The 13193-nt window shown below is 42.1% G+C and overlaps 2 protein-coding genes across 10 annotated transcripts; one reads left to right on the forward strand and one right to left on the reverse strand.

The window, feature by feature from the left end:
• Positions 1-364: 364 nt before the first annotated feature.
• LOC135511288 (RING finger protein 212B-like) lies at positions 365-12623 on the forward strand. 6 transcript variants are annotated; one of them, XM_064932886.1, is made up of 14 exons: positions 365-498; positions 837-974; positions 1088-1140; positions 1282-1356; positions 1506-1612; positions 1711-1771; positions 1901-1929; positions 2035-2078; positions 2238-2262; positions 2413-2476; positions 2610-2673; positions 2934-2964; positions 4435-4523; positions 12035-12623. In XM_064932886.1, the coding sequence occupies exons 2-13, from the start codon at positions 869-871 to the stop codon at positions 4517-4519; spliced, it is 744 nt and encodes a 247-aa protein (XP_064788958.1). In that variant the 5' UTR covers positions 365-498; positions 837-868; the 3' UTR covers positions 4520-4523; positions 12035-12623. The 6 variants fall into 6 exon arrangements, with proteins under 6 accessions (XP_064788958.1, XP_064788957.1, XP_064788954.1 ...); XM_064932885.1 differs by lacking the exon at positions 12035-12623 and adding an exon at positions 4713-5924; XM_064932882.1 differs by lacking the exons at positions 4435-4523; positions 12035-12623 and adding an exon at positions 3783-4408.
• LOC135511248 (zinc fingers and homeoboxes protein 1-like) lies at positions 5779-11959 on the reverse strand. Of its 4 annotated transcripts, none has more exons than XM_064932880.1 (3): positions 11863-11959; positions 9176-9285; positions 5779-8771 (listed from the first exon to the last, which is right to left on the reverse strand). In XM_064932880.1, exon 3 carries the CDS (start codon positions 8741-8743, stop codon positions 6662-6664), a length of 2082 nt encoding a protein of 693 aa, XP_064788952.1. In that variant the 5' UTR covers positions 8744-8771; positions 9176-9285; positions 11863-11959; the 3' UTR covers positions 5779-6661. The 4 variants fall into 4 exon arrangements, with proteins under 4 accessions (XP_064788952.1, XP_064788951.1, XP_064788946.1 ...); XM_064932879.1 differs by lacking the exon at positions 11863-11959 and adding an exon at positions 10761-10856; XM_064932874.1 differs by lacking the exon at positions 11863-11959 and adding an exon at positions 10472-10850.
• Positions 12624-13193: the final 570 nt, after the last annotated feature.

Consider the following 13193-nt stretch of genomic DNA (forward strand, 5'->3'; position numbering starts at 1 on the left):
AGACCTACACAATGTGAAAGACTAACAACAGGATGAATGATTAGCCACTGTTCTTAGTTTAATCATTTTTCCTGGTTAAACTTGGATATTTTGTAAATTCAAGGTGAAATCGAGCAAACAATGACCAGAGTATTGATACTGTTGTGACAAGTACATCTGTTGCGCACCTGTTTTTGCTCAGTCTTGTCATACAATATTGACAATGGAATACACTTTTAATATTTTAAAACCCATATAGTTATCATCAAAGACATATCTTATCCAGGACATTTTGTTCACTGGGATTTCTCTCTGCACTGTTACCGTATCACGTAAAGGGATGAAATTGGGCAACCATCCAAACGTCTACTAATTTAGCGCGCTACGGAGGACTCGACCAATCAACGGTACCAACACCCTGCAGTGCAGGAGAACAGGACTAGTAGCTACAGTAAAAATATAAAATAAAGCAGACTTTTCAGCTCATCTTCGGTTTATGGTCAACATTTCAAAACTAAGGTAGTCAACAACATTGAAATGAGTCATATTTGAGTGTGTCGGACGTGTTTTCTCTGCCCTGCATCACTTTACAACCTTATGCTAGCTAGCTGGTTTGCTAGGTAACGTTAGCTGCTAAGCTAGCATTACTGGCGAGTCAGACTAGGTTTCAAACCAGTCATTGATCATATCTAATGTTAGCTAGCTGGCTAGTTTGCTAGCGACACGAAAGTCCAATTGATACGCAAACTTGAGACAATAAACCTGGTTAAAATGCGTGAACATAACTAGTTAACGTTATTATGATGGAATCCAGTCATCCTGAATTCTAACCTTTCTCTCCGCGGTTTTGTGTCAAGATTCAAGAGCTAGTCAAGAACAAGGCATTAGGATGGATTGGTTCCACTGTAACAGCTGCTTCCGAAGAGAGGGGCAGAACTTTGCTGTCTCCAGCTGTGGTCACATCTGCTGTGAAGGCTGCATCAACCCTAATAAAAGTATGACTGTTGTCATTTCCCTGTCCCCCGCCCACACCCATCCTATGGTCCCAGATCTGTTCTTATTTCATACTGTTGCGTTGTCTCGAAATGTTGCCTTTTTTCCCCCTCAGAACATTGCACTGTGTGTGGAGCCAGCTGCAATTACCTGGCCATCTCAGACCAGGTTGGTTTAATTTGTTCAATTCAATGACTGTCACTGATTCATCAACAGCAACATGTAGCCTACCTAGTAAATCAAGTGTCCCTCATCTCTACATACGTATAACACTTTCTTTTCCCTACATCACTCTTCCTATATTGGAAGATGAAGCCTCAGGAGCAGGTGTTCTTCAAAGACCCTGTTAAGCTCATTCAGTCTCGTCTGGAGCACATAGCACAGGTTCAACTCTGTTTTACATTTTGTGTTAGGTGTATTTGATATAAAAGTTGTGGGGTAAAAGCAGTGTAAAAATGAAAGTTAAACACAAATGTTTATTATGGGCCTACCAGCGCAATACCTATTTGAACAATGATATATCTGCCTGTCAGATTGCTCTATTCCAGCGAAGGCAGAAGGAAAGGGTCATCGTCTACTTCAAAAACAAATCTATGGAGCTGGAGAGGAGAATGAAGGATGTCACAGATCAGTGTTACAGGTTCAGTAACAACAACTGATAGTATGTTACTATTATTCTTCTGTCTTACTTCAGTCAATTACAGTGACATTTCTTTCTCTCACATAACCTTTATGCAGGCAAGTTTTAGAGCTGAAAAGAGAGAATGCCGAGTTGAAGAAACCTCTCTCTCAGAGGAGGGTATGATTTTCAGTGTGTTTAGCATCGAATGTCTTTGAGCATTAGTAAAGACTGTCTTTTGACTTTGATTAACCAAGTACGGTATTGCTGTCACAATACTCATTTTAGACTTACCTCTTTTTTTCACAGGCATCACCTGGACAATTTCAAACAAATGGGTATAAGTCTCAAATATTTATCACATCTGAGAAATATATTTTCAATATGTTGTCATTATCTCATTAGTTCAAAGCGTTTACTGACAACTGATCTGTTTCCCCTAGCAGTGCCCAAAGGATGTCTCTCCCAGTGGCTGTTACCTCCCCAGGTAAAGATGAATGTTGATGGGTTGTGGTCAGAGGCATTTCAGAGATCTTAGCAAGACGATACAATTTAAATTAATCCCCAATAGGAGAAATTCCAATCCATTTTAAACCTCAGATGAGCAATGGTGTGTAACTTTCCTTATCTGTCTTTACACTTACAGTCACCCCTCGCTCACGTCCTGTTAGGTAGGAGATATATGAATGTGGTTGCACAGACAAGCATGTATGCATACACACATCACACTGACTCTATCAGCAGTCTTTCAAACACAATGTCCTATATTCTCTCAATTTATTAAATTCAGAGATATTTTCACCTGTCAATAACTGTTTCAGCCACCAAGGCTTTGGTGAAACCCAGGAGAGATTCAGAGATAGAAACCCTAGGCTCACCCTCGCAGTGAGTTTTCATTCCTTCTTTGCTAAAGCAGTTTTCATGTCCCTTCTCTGTCTTTAACTGTAGCAGACTGAGAAACCCTCCTCCAGTAAGTGTCTTTTCTTATGGTCTGTTTCTCTCCTGCTCCTGCTCTCAGACTCCGCCTGGTTCTGCCACATCAATCTCCAGCCTTGGCTCTCTGCACGAGCGTGGTGGCTTCAGTGAGTGGCACACAACAGATTAACTTAATGTCATGAAAAAAAATAATCATTGGCACATTTTCATGCCAAACATTTTTGAAAGATGTCACAGAAATATATCAACAATCCACAAACAGATGGTTACAGATTGGCATAGAATTGTCTTAGCATACCATGGTAGTTCATTCAACCAACACAACTATTTTTCTGTAAATCACTTTGAACATCAAACTGTCTAATGTGGGACTGAATTTTTTATTTTTTTCTCTCTCTTCTCATAGGGACTCCCACCATTATTAGCACTCCCACCCGGTAAGAATTTCCATTTCCATGGTGCATCGTTGAAAGTAGTGGTAAGGGTGGATTTACATAAGTCATGTTGTAGTAAGATCTCTCTTCAACATCAGATTTGCTACTTTTCTGTTTTCACTATCCTTACTTCATCCTTTGGATGTTCTGTGACCAGTGCCACGTTCCTGCTTCATGCATGTGTGTGCACCTATTAGCGTACCGTAAATACCATAGTATATAGACAAACAGAATAAGGAACGCACATCAAACTATACAGGAGCGTCTCATCTAAACCATAATGTTGCACTCTTGGTTAATGCAATGATTCACAAATGTGTTAATATTTTTAGCCTTTAATTAGCAATTTGGCTAACAGCAAAAATGCTATCTACTGGTATTAAGGTAATTCTTACAGGTACATGTAGTGTGGGAGATTCTCATTTGGACAAAAGTCAGCCAGAAACTGATAATTGGTTGAGTGTCAATTACACTGAACAAGAATATAAAAGCAACATGTAAAGAAATTTTCATACGCACAAAAAGCTTTTCTCTCAAATTTGTTTACATCCCTGTTAGTGAGCATTTCTCCTTTGCTAAAATAATCCATCCACCTGACAGGTGTGGCATATCAAGCAGCTGGTAAAACAGCATGATCATTAAACAGGTGGACCTTGTGCCAGGGACAAAAAAAAGGCCATTCTAAAATGTGCAGTTTTGTCACACAATGCCACAGACGTCTGAAGTTGTGCCATGCTGACTGCAGGATTTTCCACCAGAGCTGTTGCCAGACAATTGAATGAACATTTCTCTACCATAAGCTGCCTCTGTCGTCATTTTAGAGAATTTGACAGTACTTCCAACTGGCATTACAACCACAGACCACGTGTAACCATGCAAGCCAAGGACCTCCACATCCGGCTTCTTCACCTGCTGGATCGTCTGAAACCAGCCACCCGAACAGCTGATGAAACTGGGTTTGCGCAACAGAAGAACTTCTACACAAACTGTCAGAAACTGTCTTGGGAAGCTCATCTGGGTGCTCGTTGTCCTGTACCGCAACAAGATCCTGAGGCCCATTGTTTTCTGATCCATGCACCTACCTTTTTTAGTTAAGTATCTGTGACCAACAGATGCATATTAGTATTCCGAGTCATGTGAAGCCCATAGATTAAGGCCTAATGAATTTATTAATAATTGACTGATTTCCTTACATGAACTGTAACTCAGTAAAATCTTTGAAATTGTTGCATGTTGGAATATTTTTGTTCATTATACTTAATAGGCGATTGGAGGATTGTCCTCACCTCAGATCTATGAAGCACAACTGCCCTACCTGAATCCTTTGCAGAAGAGTTGTGTGGGAGACATCTCTCAAACAGAGTTGAATCTAGATCTGTCTCTTTATACTACAAAAGTATCATTCCTGGGACTGTGTCGTCAAAGCAGTTTAGTGTAAAGCTAAATGAGCAAACTTCTCTCCCCAATTCTCAGGTCTGAGAATCTGACTCCAAACATTTTCCAGTTCTTGACTGGGTCATCACTGCACTCCCCAAGGCCTTTCAGAAATGGCCAGTAAACTGGTAGGTTGTTTCATACTGTCTCATACTGACTTAATTTCAATTCCAGTGACAAAATTGAGATGCAGTTGAATTTAGGTTTTAAATTAAGTAGCTCCTAAAGTGACTGGAGTTGAAATGGCAAAGACCCAACTTTGATTTCAGTATGTGTCCTTAAGCATTTTGGCATAGTTCTTACTTTTTTTTCTGCAGAATCTGATGAACAGCTGACCCCGATCTCAGAAAGTGCAGGGAAGCAGTTAACACACAGTTTTTTTCAATATTTTTTTTTTACTTGTTTCGAGTGATGCAGTTGTGCAAATGTTAAATTGAACATAATACAACATTAAAAAGACATGCTCCGGTACTTTGGCAAATAAAGTATATATATATATATATTTTTTTTTTTAGACCTCCCGCTTTGGGATGTGTCAATGTGTAGTTCATATGCATAATCTATGAGCAGAATTACTGTCTTCAATTCAATTAGCCACAAAATCCCTAGTTTGAAAATACTTTTCTTGAAACTGTGCAGCACCATTTCCCCTACATTTCACCCCACGAGGGCCAGCCCCTTAACAATTTGAGTTCGAGCCCTTGCATTGAGTGGAAGCTAGCAAGAGGCCTGCCCAGCATTATCCAATGAGGTTGCAGGACGGGCCCAACAACTCAGGGGAAACAGTAGAGAGCAATGAGGTGGTGCACATATGTGACACAGTACGCAATTTTCAGGGACCACTTTTGATTTGGAGTGTTACTTTCACAACTACTAGATATAAAAGATACAAAAGTATGGGAGAATCTGACTTGAAATTAGTGCCATGTGTCCAGTTAAGTAGAACATTGAAAAACTGTTTACAACTACAATTAAAGGGATTGGCAATTGAGATAGTGTTCAGACAAACATTTCTCCTTCAGCATTCTTGTACTTCCTTTGTAATATTCTCATAGCTAATAGAAAAAAAACATTTACACTGTAGAAAATGTTGCTTAATGTTGATTAAAATACTTTTACTGGTATACCTGGATGACTGTAACAAGTAATTTTCCTCTCAGAGGCATAGAAAATGGCCTGCACAAAACACTATTTATTGCTTTGGATTAAAGTAGACTAAGACAATCTATTATGCTTCAATCCCTTCTCTGCTGAACTTGGTTGGATTACACAATTCCAGTGACTTCTTTTGCCCCTCAATCACCTCACACAAATGCTCAATATAGGAAGAATACTGTCCCCACTAATCTGGGGCATGGACTAGGTGAAATCAACTGAAAACCCAACGATAAAATAAGCCTGTATTGCAGCCCTTCACAGGTAAACAGAAATTGAGACAGGTGAGCAGAGTGAAAAATACAGGATTATACCGAACCAAAGAGTGCAGTTCTTCAGTTTATCCAAAATATGGTTTGAACTTAGTCTTCGTGGACATTGAACTTCACTTTAAAACATTGCAGATCAGTGCAAACTGCATAACAATTAATAGGAATTCAATTTTTTCTGAAAAGGAATGCATTTAATAAACATTATCACAGCTAAAATGTTACGGCTCAAAAATTCAAGTGCAACCTGTCTATTCAGAAGTATTACGTGTGGATGTCCAGTTTGTTGTTGTAAAAAGGACATGTAGGTTGTAAAGGAATGATTTCTACATTAAGTGATTAATCAGTGTCTTTACCCTAAGACTCATGATATGTTTAGGTTTTCCCAGTGCAGTTTCACTTCTGTAAAATACAGAACTAAACTACAGTACCTAAGGAGCTCCAACCAATACACACTTTTTATCCAGTTAATATGTTGCTACAATACTGGGACTACAAATGATATAGCACAAACAAAATAGGAGGGGGAGGGGGGGGGAATTGAACCAGTGTACTATGTACTGCCCTGTCTACAGTAGGCAGCACCATCAGGATTTAAAGTCCAAACTTATGGGGGGAAAAAGAATGCAGCCATAATTCAGCACAGTCGCAAAATCTGTGCTGATACTAAGCATTTAAGAGTCACACCTGCTCAAATTAAAGCAAAGTAATTCAATATGAAAAGTTTGTCAAATTTATGAGAAATTCTGGGTAAAACATGATCAGTCGTCCTCAAAAAAAAAAAAAGGGGGGAAAAAAAGACTGCTATTTTCCAACCCCTACCATTCCACAAGTTCCTCATCTCAATCAGTAACATTGGCCTCTGGGTCAAATGCCTTGCTCTCCTGAGATGCAAACCAGTCCCGCACCTGCTGGTAGCTCATTCGTGACTTTTTGCAGAGGGCATCTAGGTCTTTCTCCTGAAGAACCCCTGTCGAGCGATGGTAAACCTCCAGCGGATTGATGTCCGGGGAATCTGCAGTGGATGTTGGTGCTGTTGCGCCATTCACTTGAGACTTTCGTTTGCGGCTACCCGTAACCCGAGGAGTTCCACTGGAACCGTTTCCACCACTGCCATTTTGCTGTGTGGCTAGTTCAGCCAGGAATTGCTCTCGGAATTGCTCACGGACCCCCTGCACCCAACGTAGCTGACCATTTTTAACAGCATAGCGCGTATCCCCAAACCACTGGCTGACGTCTGCACGAGGCAAGCCTGTGAGCTCTACCAGCTGGGTGTAGTCCTCACTCTTAGGCCACTGGCAACGCAAGAAGTGCTCCTTTAGTATGTCCAGTTGTTCCTTGGTCTTCCGTGGTCGGCCAGCGGGTGTAAGAAGAGGAGATGAGGATGAGGAAGGACTGGAGAGAGACAGGGCTGTTAGTGAGGCTTTGGCTGAGCGAGCAGACCTCTGCACCGTGCTAGTAGAACTACGCTTATTAGCGGTCAAAGTTGAAGGGGTGGTAGAATGAGAGGGGGGAGGGGAAGTGGAGATGGTAACGGCTGATGGTGGTTGTTTAATCTCTGGGGTATTACTGCCCCTAAATTGTAGAGGCTTTTCTTGTTTCACCACCGCCTCGTTCTCTTCCTTAACAGTTTCAGTGTGAACTGAGGCTTCCTCCGCAACCTCGTCCTCCTCTGCCTCCACTCCCACTGCTCCCTCCCCAAATGCCTCCAAGCTGTTTGACAGAAAGTTCTGGAAGAAGTGTGAATCTTTCACCCCGTTGCTGCGAGCGCCCTTCTCTTGAGCCCTTCCCTGCATTTCAACACCATTTTCTTGATCCCGAGGCCTGTGTGCTACGAGTGGAAGAGGTCGAAGTTGCTGAGACTCGTTCTTTGCTTCTCCTGTGGTCAACTGAGGATAGACCATAGATGTTCCAAGCAGTCCACGCCCATTTCTAAGCTGGTACCGGCTGTCGCTGAACCACTTGCGGATGTCATTGCGGCTCAGGCTGGTTTCCTCTTGCAGGCGTCGGAGCTCAGTCTCTGCGGGCCAGTTTTCCTGCAGGAAGCTGCTGCGAAGGACTGCAAGTTGGGCTTTGGTCTTTTTGTAGCGTCCACGTTGTTGTTGCTGTGGAGAGCCAAGTGAGGTCTCAGAGAGGCTCAGGGAAGCATCAGTTGCGGTAGTTGCTGGCATGTCCACAGGAGGGCGGTAGTAGTATGAATCCTGAGGGGGTGGGAGAGAGGAACTGAAATGTTGGACAGTGGCGGCTGGTTTGCAGTGTTCTGGGGTCTCATGTCTGGCTCGTTTTCTTGGGTGAAGCAGATAGGAGTGAAGACCATTATTAACTTGATCATCGTCCTCTGCCTCCACAGATATTGCCCCACACCCATTCCTAATTTTTATCTCCTTCTCATTTGCATTGTCGTTAGTCCGCTCAGGTCCGGCCAACTTGCGACGCGTCTCCTCAATCTCCTCTGAGGCCCAGCTGATACCGTATTTGATTCTCTGCACCATGAACCAGACCTTGACTTTGTCCAGAGGCAGGGCACAGAGCCGTGCCAAGGCATTCACCTCACGAGATGTTGGGTATGGGAACACATTGAATGCCTGGACCAGCTCTGGGATGGTGTCAAGCTCACGTGTCTGATCTGACTGTGTCCATACTAGCTTCAGGCCCTCAGAGACCAAAGGCAGGCACACCACAGAGTTATGGTTGGTGCTGAAACTAACACCCCCATCTCTGCCCTCACTTACATCACTGTCTGTTGCACTGGGGTCAGAGGATAGATTGCTCTTTCCATTGGTGATCTGATAGTGTGAAGTCTTGGAGAAATGCAGGGAGGCATGCTTGCCTTCATTCTCTGTCCATGTGACATCACACTGGGATGACTCCTTCATGTTTACCTCCAGTCCTATTCTCCTGTTACGGTCAACCTGTGTTGCCATCGGTGATGTCACCGCCCGTCACTCCAGTCTGGTAGAGATATGATAAAGATATCAAATACATTGTGTGCTTTATAAATTGATTATAACATTAACAGTGAGAAATCGCACTGGAGGTTGCCAATGTCTAGATACTATAATGGTGTCATGTGCTTTAGGGGAAAAAGTGTCAAAGGAGCAGTATATGAGTCACAGTCTAGAAGAAAGTATCTAGAGGAGGACTTTCTATTCCCAAAGTCAAAGACCTGACAGCTGTTTCCCCTCCCCCCTCTAAGTCACACTCCCTTCTCAAAGTCTCAACATGAAACTGGTTGTATACCCTCTGTCCAGATTGTGCTCCCCTCCCCCTTGGAACCAAAGTGTGGTGATTGACTTTTGTGTTGTGAGTGGGGTGTGAGGGTGGGGTGTGAGAAATCTGACACAGACGCTTCTTACCCTTTCCAGCACTGGCTTTGTTCCGTCGTCCTTGTTTCCCTTCAAGTCGTCAGTCCTCAGAATCAAGTTTGACCCCCCCTGACAGAGGCAGTGAGGCACAGCAGAAACACCTATGGAAAGACAAGAGATATTCAATGTGTAGGCAATTCATACATGATAAAATATATACATAAATAAAACATTGTCATTTATATAGGAAAGTATTGTATAATAACCTGCATTATTAAAAAACATCTGAAGCAGAGGCATTGACTATATACAAAAGGCCAACTTGAGAATATATGTGCAACCTCTTGTCCTTACCTGGCCAAAAGCATAAGTTCACAGAACAAACTATGACATGCAACAGGTGTAAATTTAAAGTAATTTCCCCCTGACAAACACACAAAACTGGGATTTATTCCAAGTGCCCATACTCAAGCGGTCTATTTACCCTGGCGGGCCGCAGTGTGCATGTCCCAGACTGGCAGTGTAACACCCGATTCAACTTTCTTTGATGACCAATACCGAAGCTTTGTTAGCTGAATCGGGTGTGTATGATGAATGAATAAGTGTGCAGGACTGTGACAAATGACACACACCCTGTGTCCTTCCAGCTAGGAGTTCACATGATTACCACAGCACAGGGTTTCCCAAACTCAGCCCTTGGTCTTCCCAATGATGCACGTTTTAGTTTTTGCCCTAGTGCTACATAGCCGATTTAAATAATCAAAGCTTGATGAGGTGATTATTTAAATCAGATTTGTAGTGTTAAGGCAAAAAACAGTACACCCCTGGGAGGCCCCAGGACCGAGTAAGGGAAACCCTACGATTGTTTAATAATAAACATAAACTAACACGAAAGAGTCAAGTATTTGAAAAATTTGATCAAGTTACGCTGACCAATTTAAGACGGTCAGGAATATTTAGTATCGGAACCCAGAACCAAATCACTCAAATTATTAGCGAACTAAATGTATCCTGCTGTGGTCTGTTGGAACTCTTGTTCTCGGAAGTTATTCGTTCATATCCCAAAAATGATTGGGCCAACCAGGGAGCAAGTAAACTAATAGCCCGTTAACATTTTATATTGCCGACGACAGAAAGATATTCGTTGCTTTACTAACGGTAACCAGGCCTCATATCATACATCAAGACAGCATACGATGTTAAACAGCTCACAGGTTGTAGTGGCCATGACAATAGGCCTACCCTTCCGATGTCTTGATCCTTTGTGGCGTACTCGCTAAAATGGTCAGACTGCACAAGCGCACTCACACGGACACGCTTCAGTAATAACAAAAAATAAAAACTTACCGGAATCGCGTACTTCACTCTGGAGTTGGGTAAAGTGAAAACAAAATATCCCAATCTTTTATTTTGTTAATGGCTGAAGTTGGAGAACAAAACGGGGGAACAATACCGTTTGTCTGACCCTGATGCTTTATTTATCCGTCGAACCTCAACGGGTTCTCGTTTCGGAAACAATTCTAGAACTTTGTAGCGGTCTCAAGTTGAGACCCAAACTGATACTTGATATGATACGCCTTTAGAATTGAATAATCGATTTGTTAATTGTTTGAAATTGTTTCCTTACTGTACCTACCCCCCTCGGTCCGTTGTTGCTTTTGTTCTGTAAATCCGAAAGTGTGTCGTGTCCGGCCAAATCGAGGCTAGGAGGACCAGGAACTCAGAGCACCCCCCCCCCTCCCTCAGTATCTCCTGAGTGACGGTAAAGAGGGTGTGCCATTCTATGCAAAGACAGGGATTGGAGGAGGGAGGTGCCGGTCATTGGGACTGTTCGGCAAAATAACTCTTCCATTACACACTTATAGGAATCGCCATGTTTGTAAGGTTATCTTTGTTGTTTAGAAAGAGTACGTTCAGATTCCATTAGACCAACGATGGTCTATTATATTGACATCATAGTCAAGTGACCACTCTAACAATAGAAGTACATGTCATCGAAAGCAGACGGGAGGATCGAGATCAGGTGGGACCATTCTAGCCAATGAGAGGGCAGAGACGCGTGTGAACAACAGGCCATAGAGATAGATGACTCATCTTTGTATCTGTGCCAATATAGTCCCTTTGACAGCATGGGCAGCGCAATTGAGCAAGGCTTAGTCAATTTTCTTAATTTGCTGATTGCTTCCAACTCATAGGACTCCCTACCTAGTTTACTACATATAAAAAGGTGTAAGCCCTCGATGGCAATGTCCATGCTAAAGTGGAGCTGCGTTCAGTACGTTTTTACGCTCTGGGACATTCAAATGAACGGAAACGTTGCTGTACTAAACCAGTTGAAAAACGGGGAGGGGTTGGGTTGTGGAACGCTGTCTGCATGGCCACTGCCCTTTAAACACGTTACTTCAAGCCTCACCACACCCACCAAACATACCTCAAAGTCTGTTCAAGAATGTTTTGGAGAAACATGTCGTTCAGCACAAACCGTTCGCAAGGTAAACCTCTGGTTATATCCACGATGACTATCTCCATGACAACAGGCACAATTCAGATTAAAAGTCGTTTTTTTCCCTCTAAATTGCCGGAATGCAATGTGCGTTCACTTACATCAGTACATTAATAACAACCTAACAATTTCCGAACTTCTATTTCATCAAATAAATCTCATGTAGCAAATTAGCAATTCCATTTTTGTTGACCAAATTCAACACTCATTGATATCCAAAAAAAAAAATCCTCACCTCATGGGTTTATTTTTCGTGTACAGATTTTGGGCTGAGTAAAACATCTGGCTTCACATTCCTCTTTGATGAGGCTATTAATAAAACATTTAAATAACTGTTTAAATAAGTGCTGTGACGACCCTCCCACTCCGTCTGCCATATTCTCTCTTTGTTCTTGTTTCCTTATTAGGATACAAGTGGGAGGAGTTGGGAGAGTCGTCAGCTACATGGGAAACACCTGGGCCCGAGTGTGTCCCAGGATAAATAGACCTCTTCCAGATTCATTGGGGGAGACTCGCCATGCAGACACCTTCATAGATTTCACATTTATGCATGCAAAACACTCAATTACACACACACACACCATTGTTAATTGCATTTAGGTTACCTTAGTTAATGTATTTAGTTATTCCTTATCTCCACATTGTCTCCCTTTTGTTACGAGCTTCGAGCTGGTTCGTGACAGTGCACAACAAGAGCCCAAAGGAAACTCCTGCAATAACAATTACCCTGCTACACAACATATTAGTGTTAAGTGGTATAGGAATGTAGATACTTTTATTGCTATCAGTATTACAAAATACATTCACATTTGGTTAGTGTTTTAGGTGCAGCTAAAAATCACAGCTGGCATGTCTCTTCATACAATGCTCTCTATCCGTCATTTTGTGTTTAAACGTGGTAGCATCTCCCAACTTTTGTAAATCTGAGGCAATAGTTTGGCAAGCTTAATCACATGCAAGCTTATTAATTGGTAAAACTCATACTCAATAAAAAACAATGGTGTAGATTCTCCATAGGAATATGAACACAGAATTATAATGATTTAGTATTCTATGTATAGGAATACCGTGTAATGTACATTACTGCCACTCCAGTAGTCCATGTGTCACGAGTTTGAGGAGTCTCAGAAGCAATCCATGGTGAGGGTAAGAACAAATTGAGGAAACCGGAAAAATGCGGGTACCACCTAGGAGAGCCAGGAAAGATATAGGACCTGGGTAAGGAGGAATTTGAAGGAGGTGTGGTCTGTCACACTCCGACATGAAAATAGAGTAAGTTAGAGACTCGTGTATAGGCCTATGCACATTTCAGTTCAGCGTGCAAATAGATTATCTCCCTAACGTCAACATCTTGTCGCCCCTAACCAGGTCAACACATTTCCTGACAGCGACATCAGGTTATCTTCAATTCGGAAACGGAATGCAAAACAGAACTTGAACTTTGAAAAACATCTGCAAATCAAAAAACAGTTAAGGTGAGAGCCCAGATCTAAAACAAACAAATCTTCAAAAGGATATTCAGCCAGTTTTGTTAAGGCTTTATAATTAACTGCAGAAATACTCACT

This window comes from Oncorhynchus masou, chromosome 3 (genome assembly GCF_036934945.1).
Source record: "Oncorhynchus masou masou isolate Uvic2021 chromosome 3, UVic_Omas_1.1, whole genome shotgun sequence".
NCBI classification, from domain to species: Eukaryota; Metazoa; Chordata; class Actinopteri; order Salmoniformes; family Salmonidae; genus Oncorhynchus; species Oncorhynchus masou.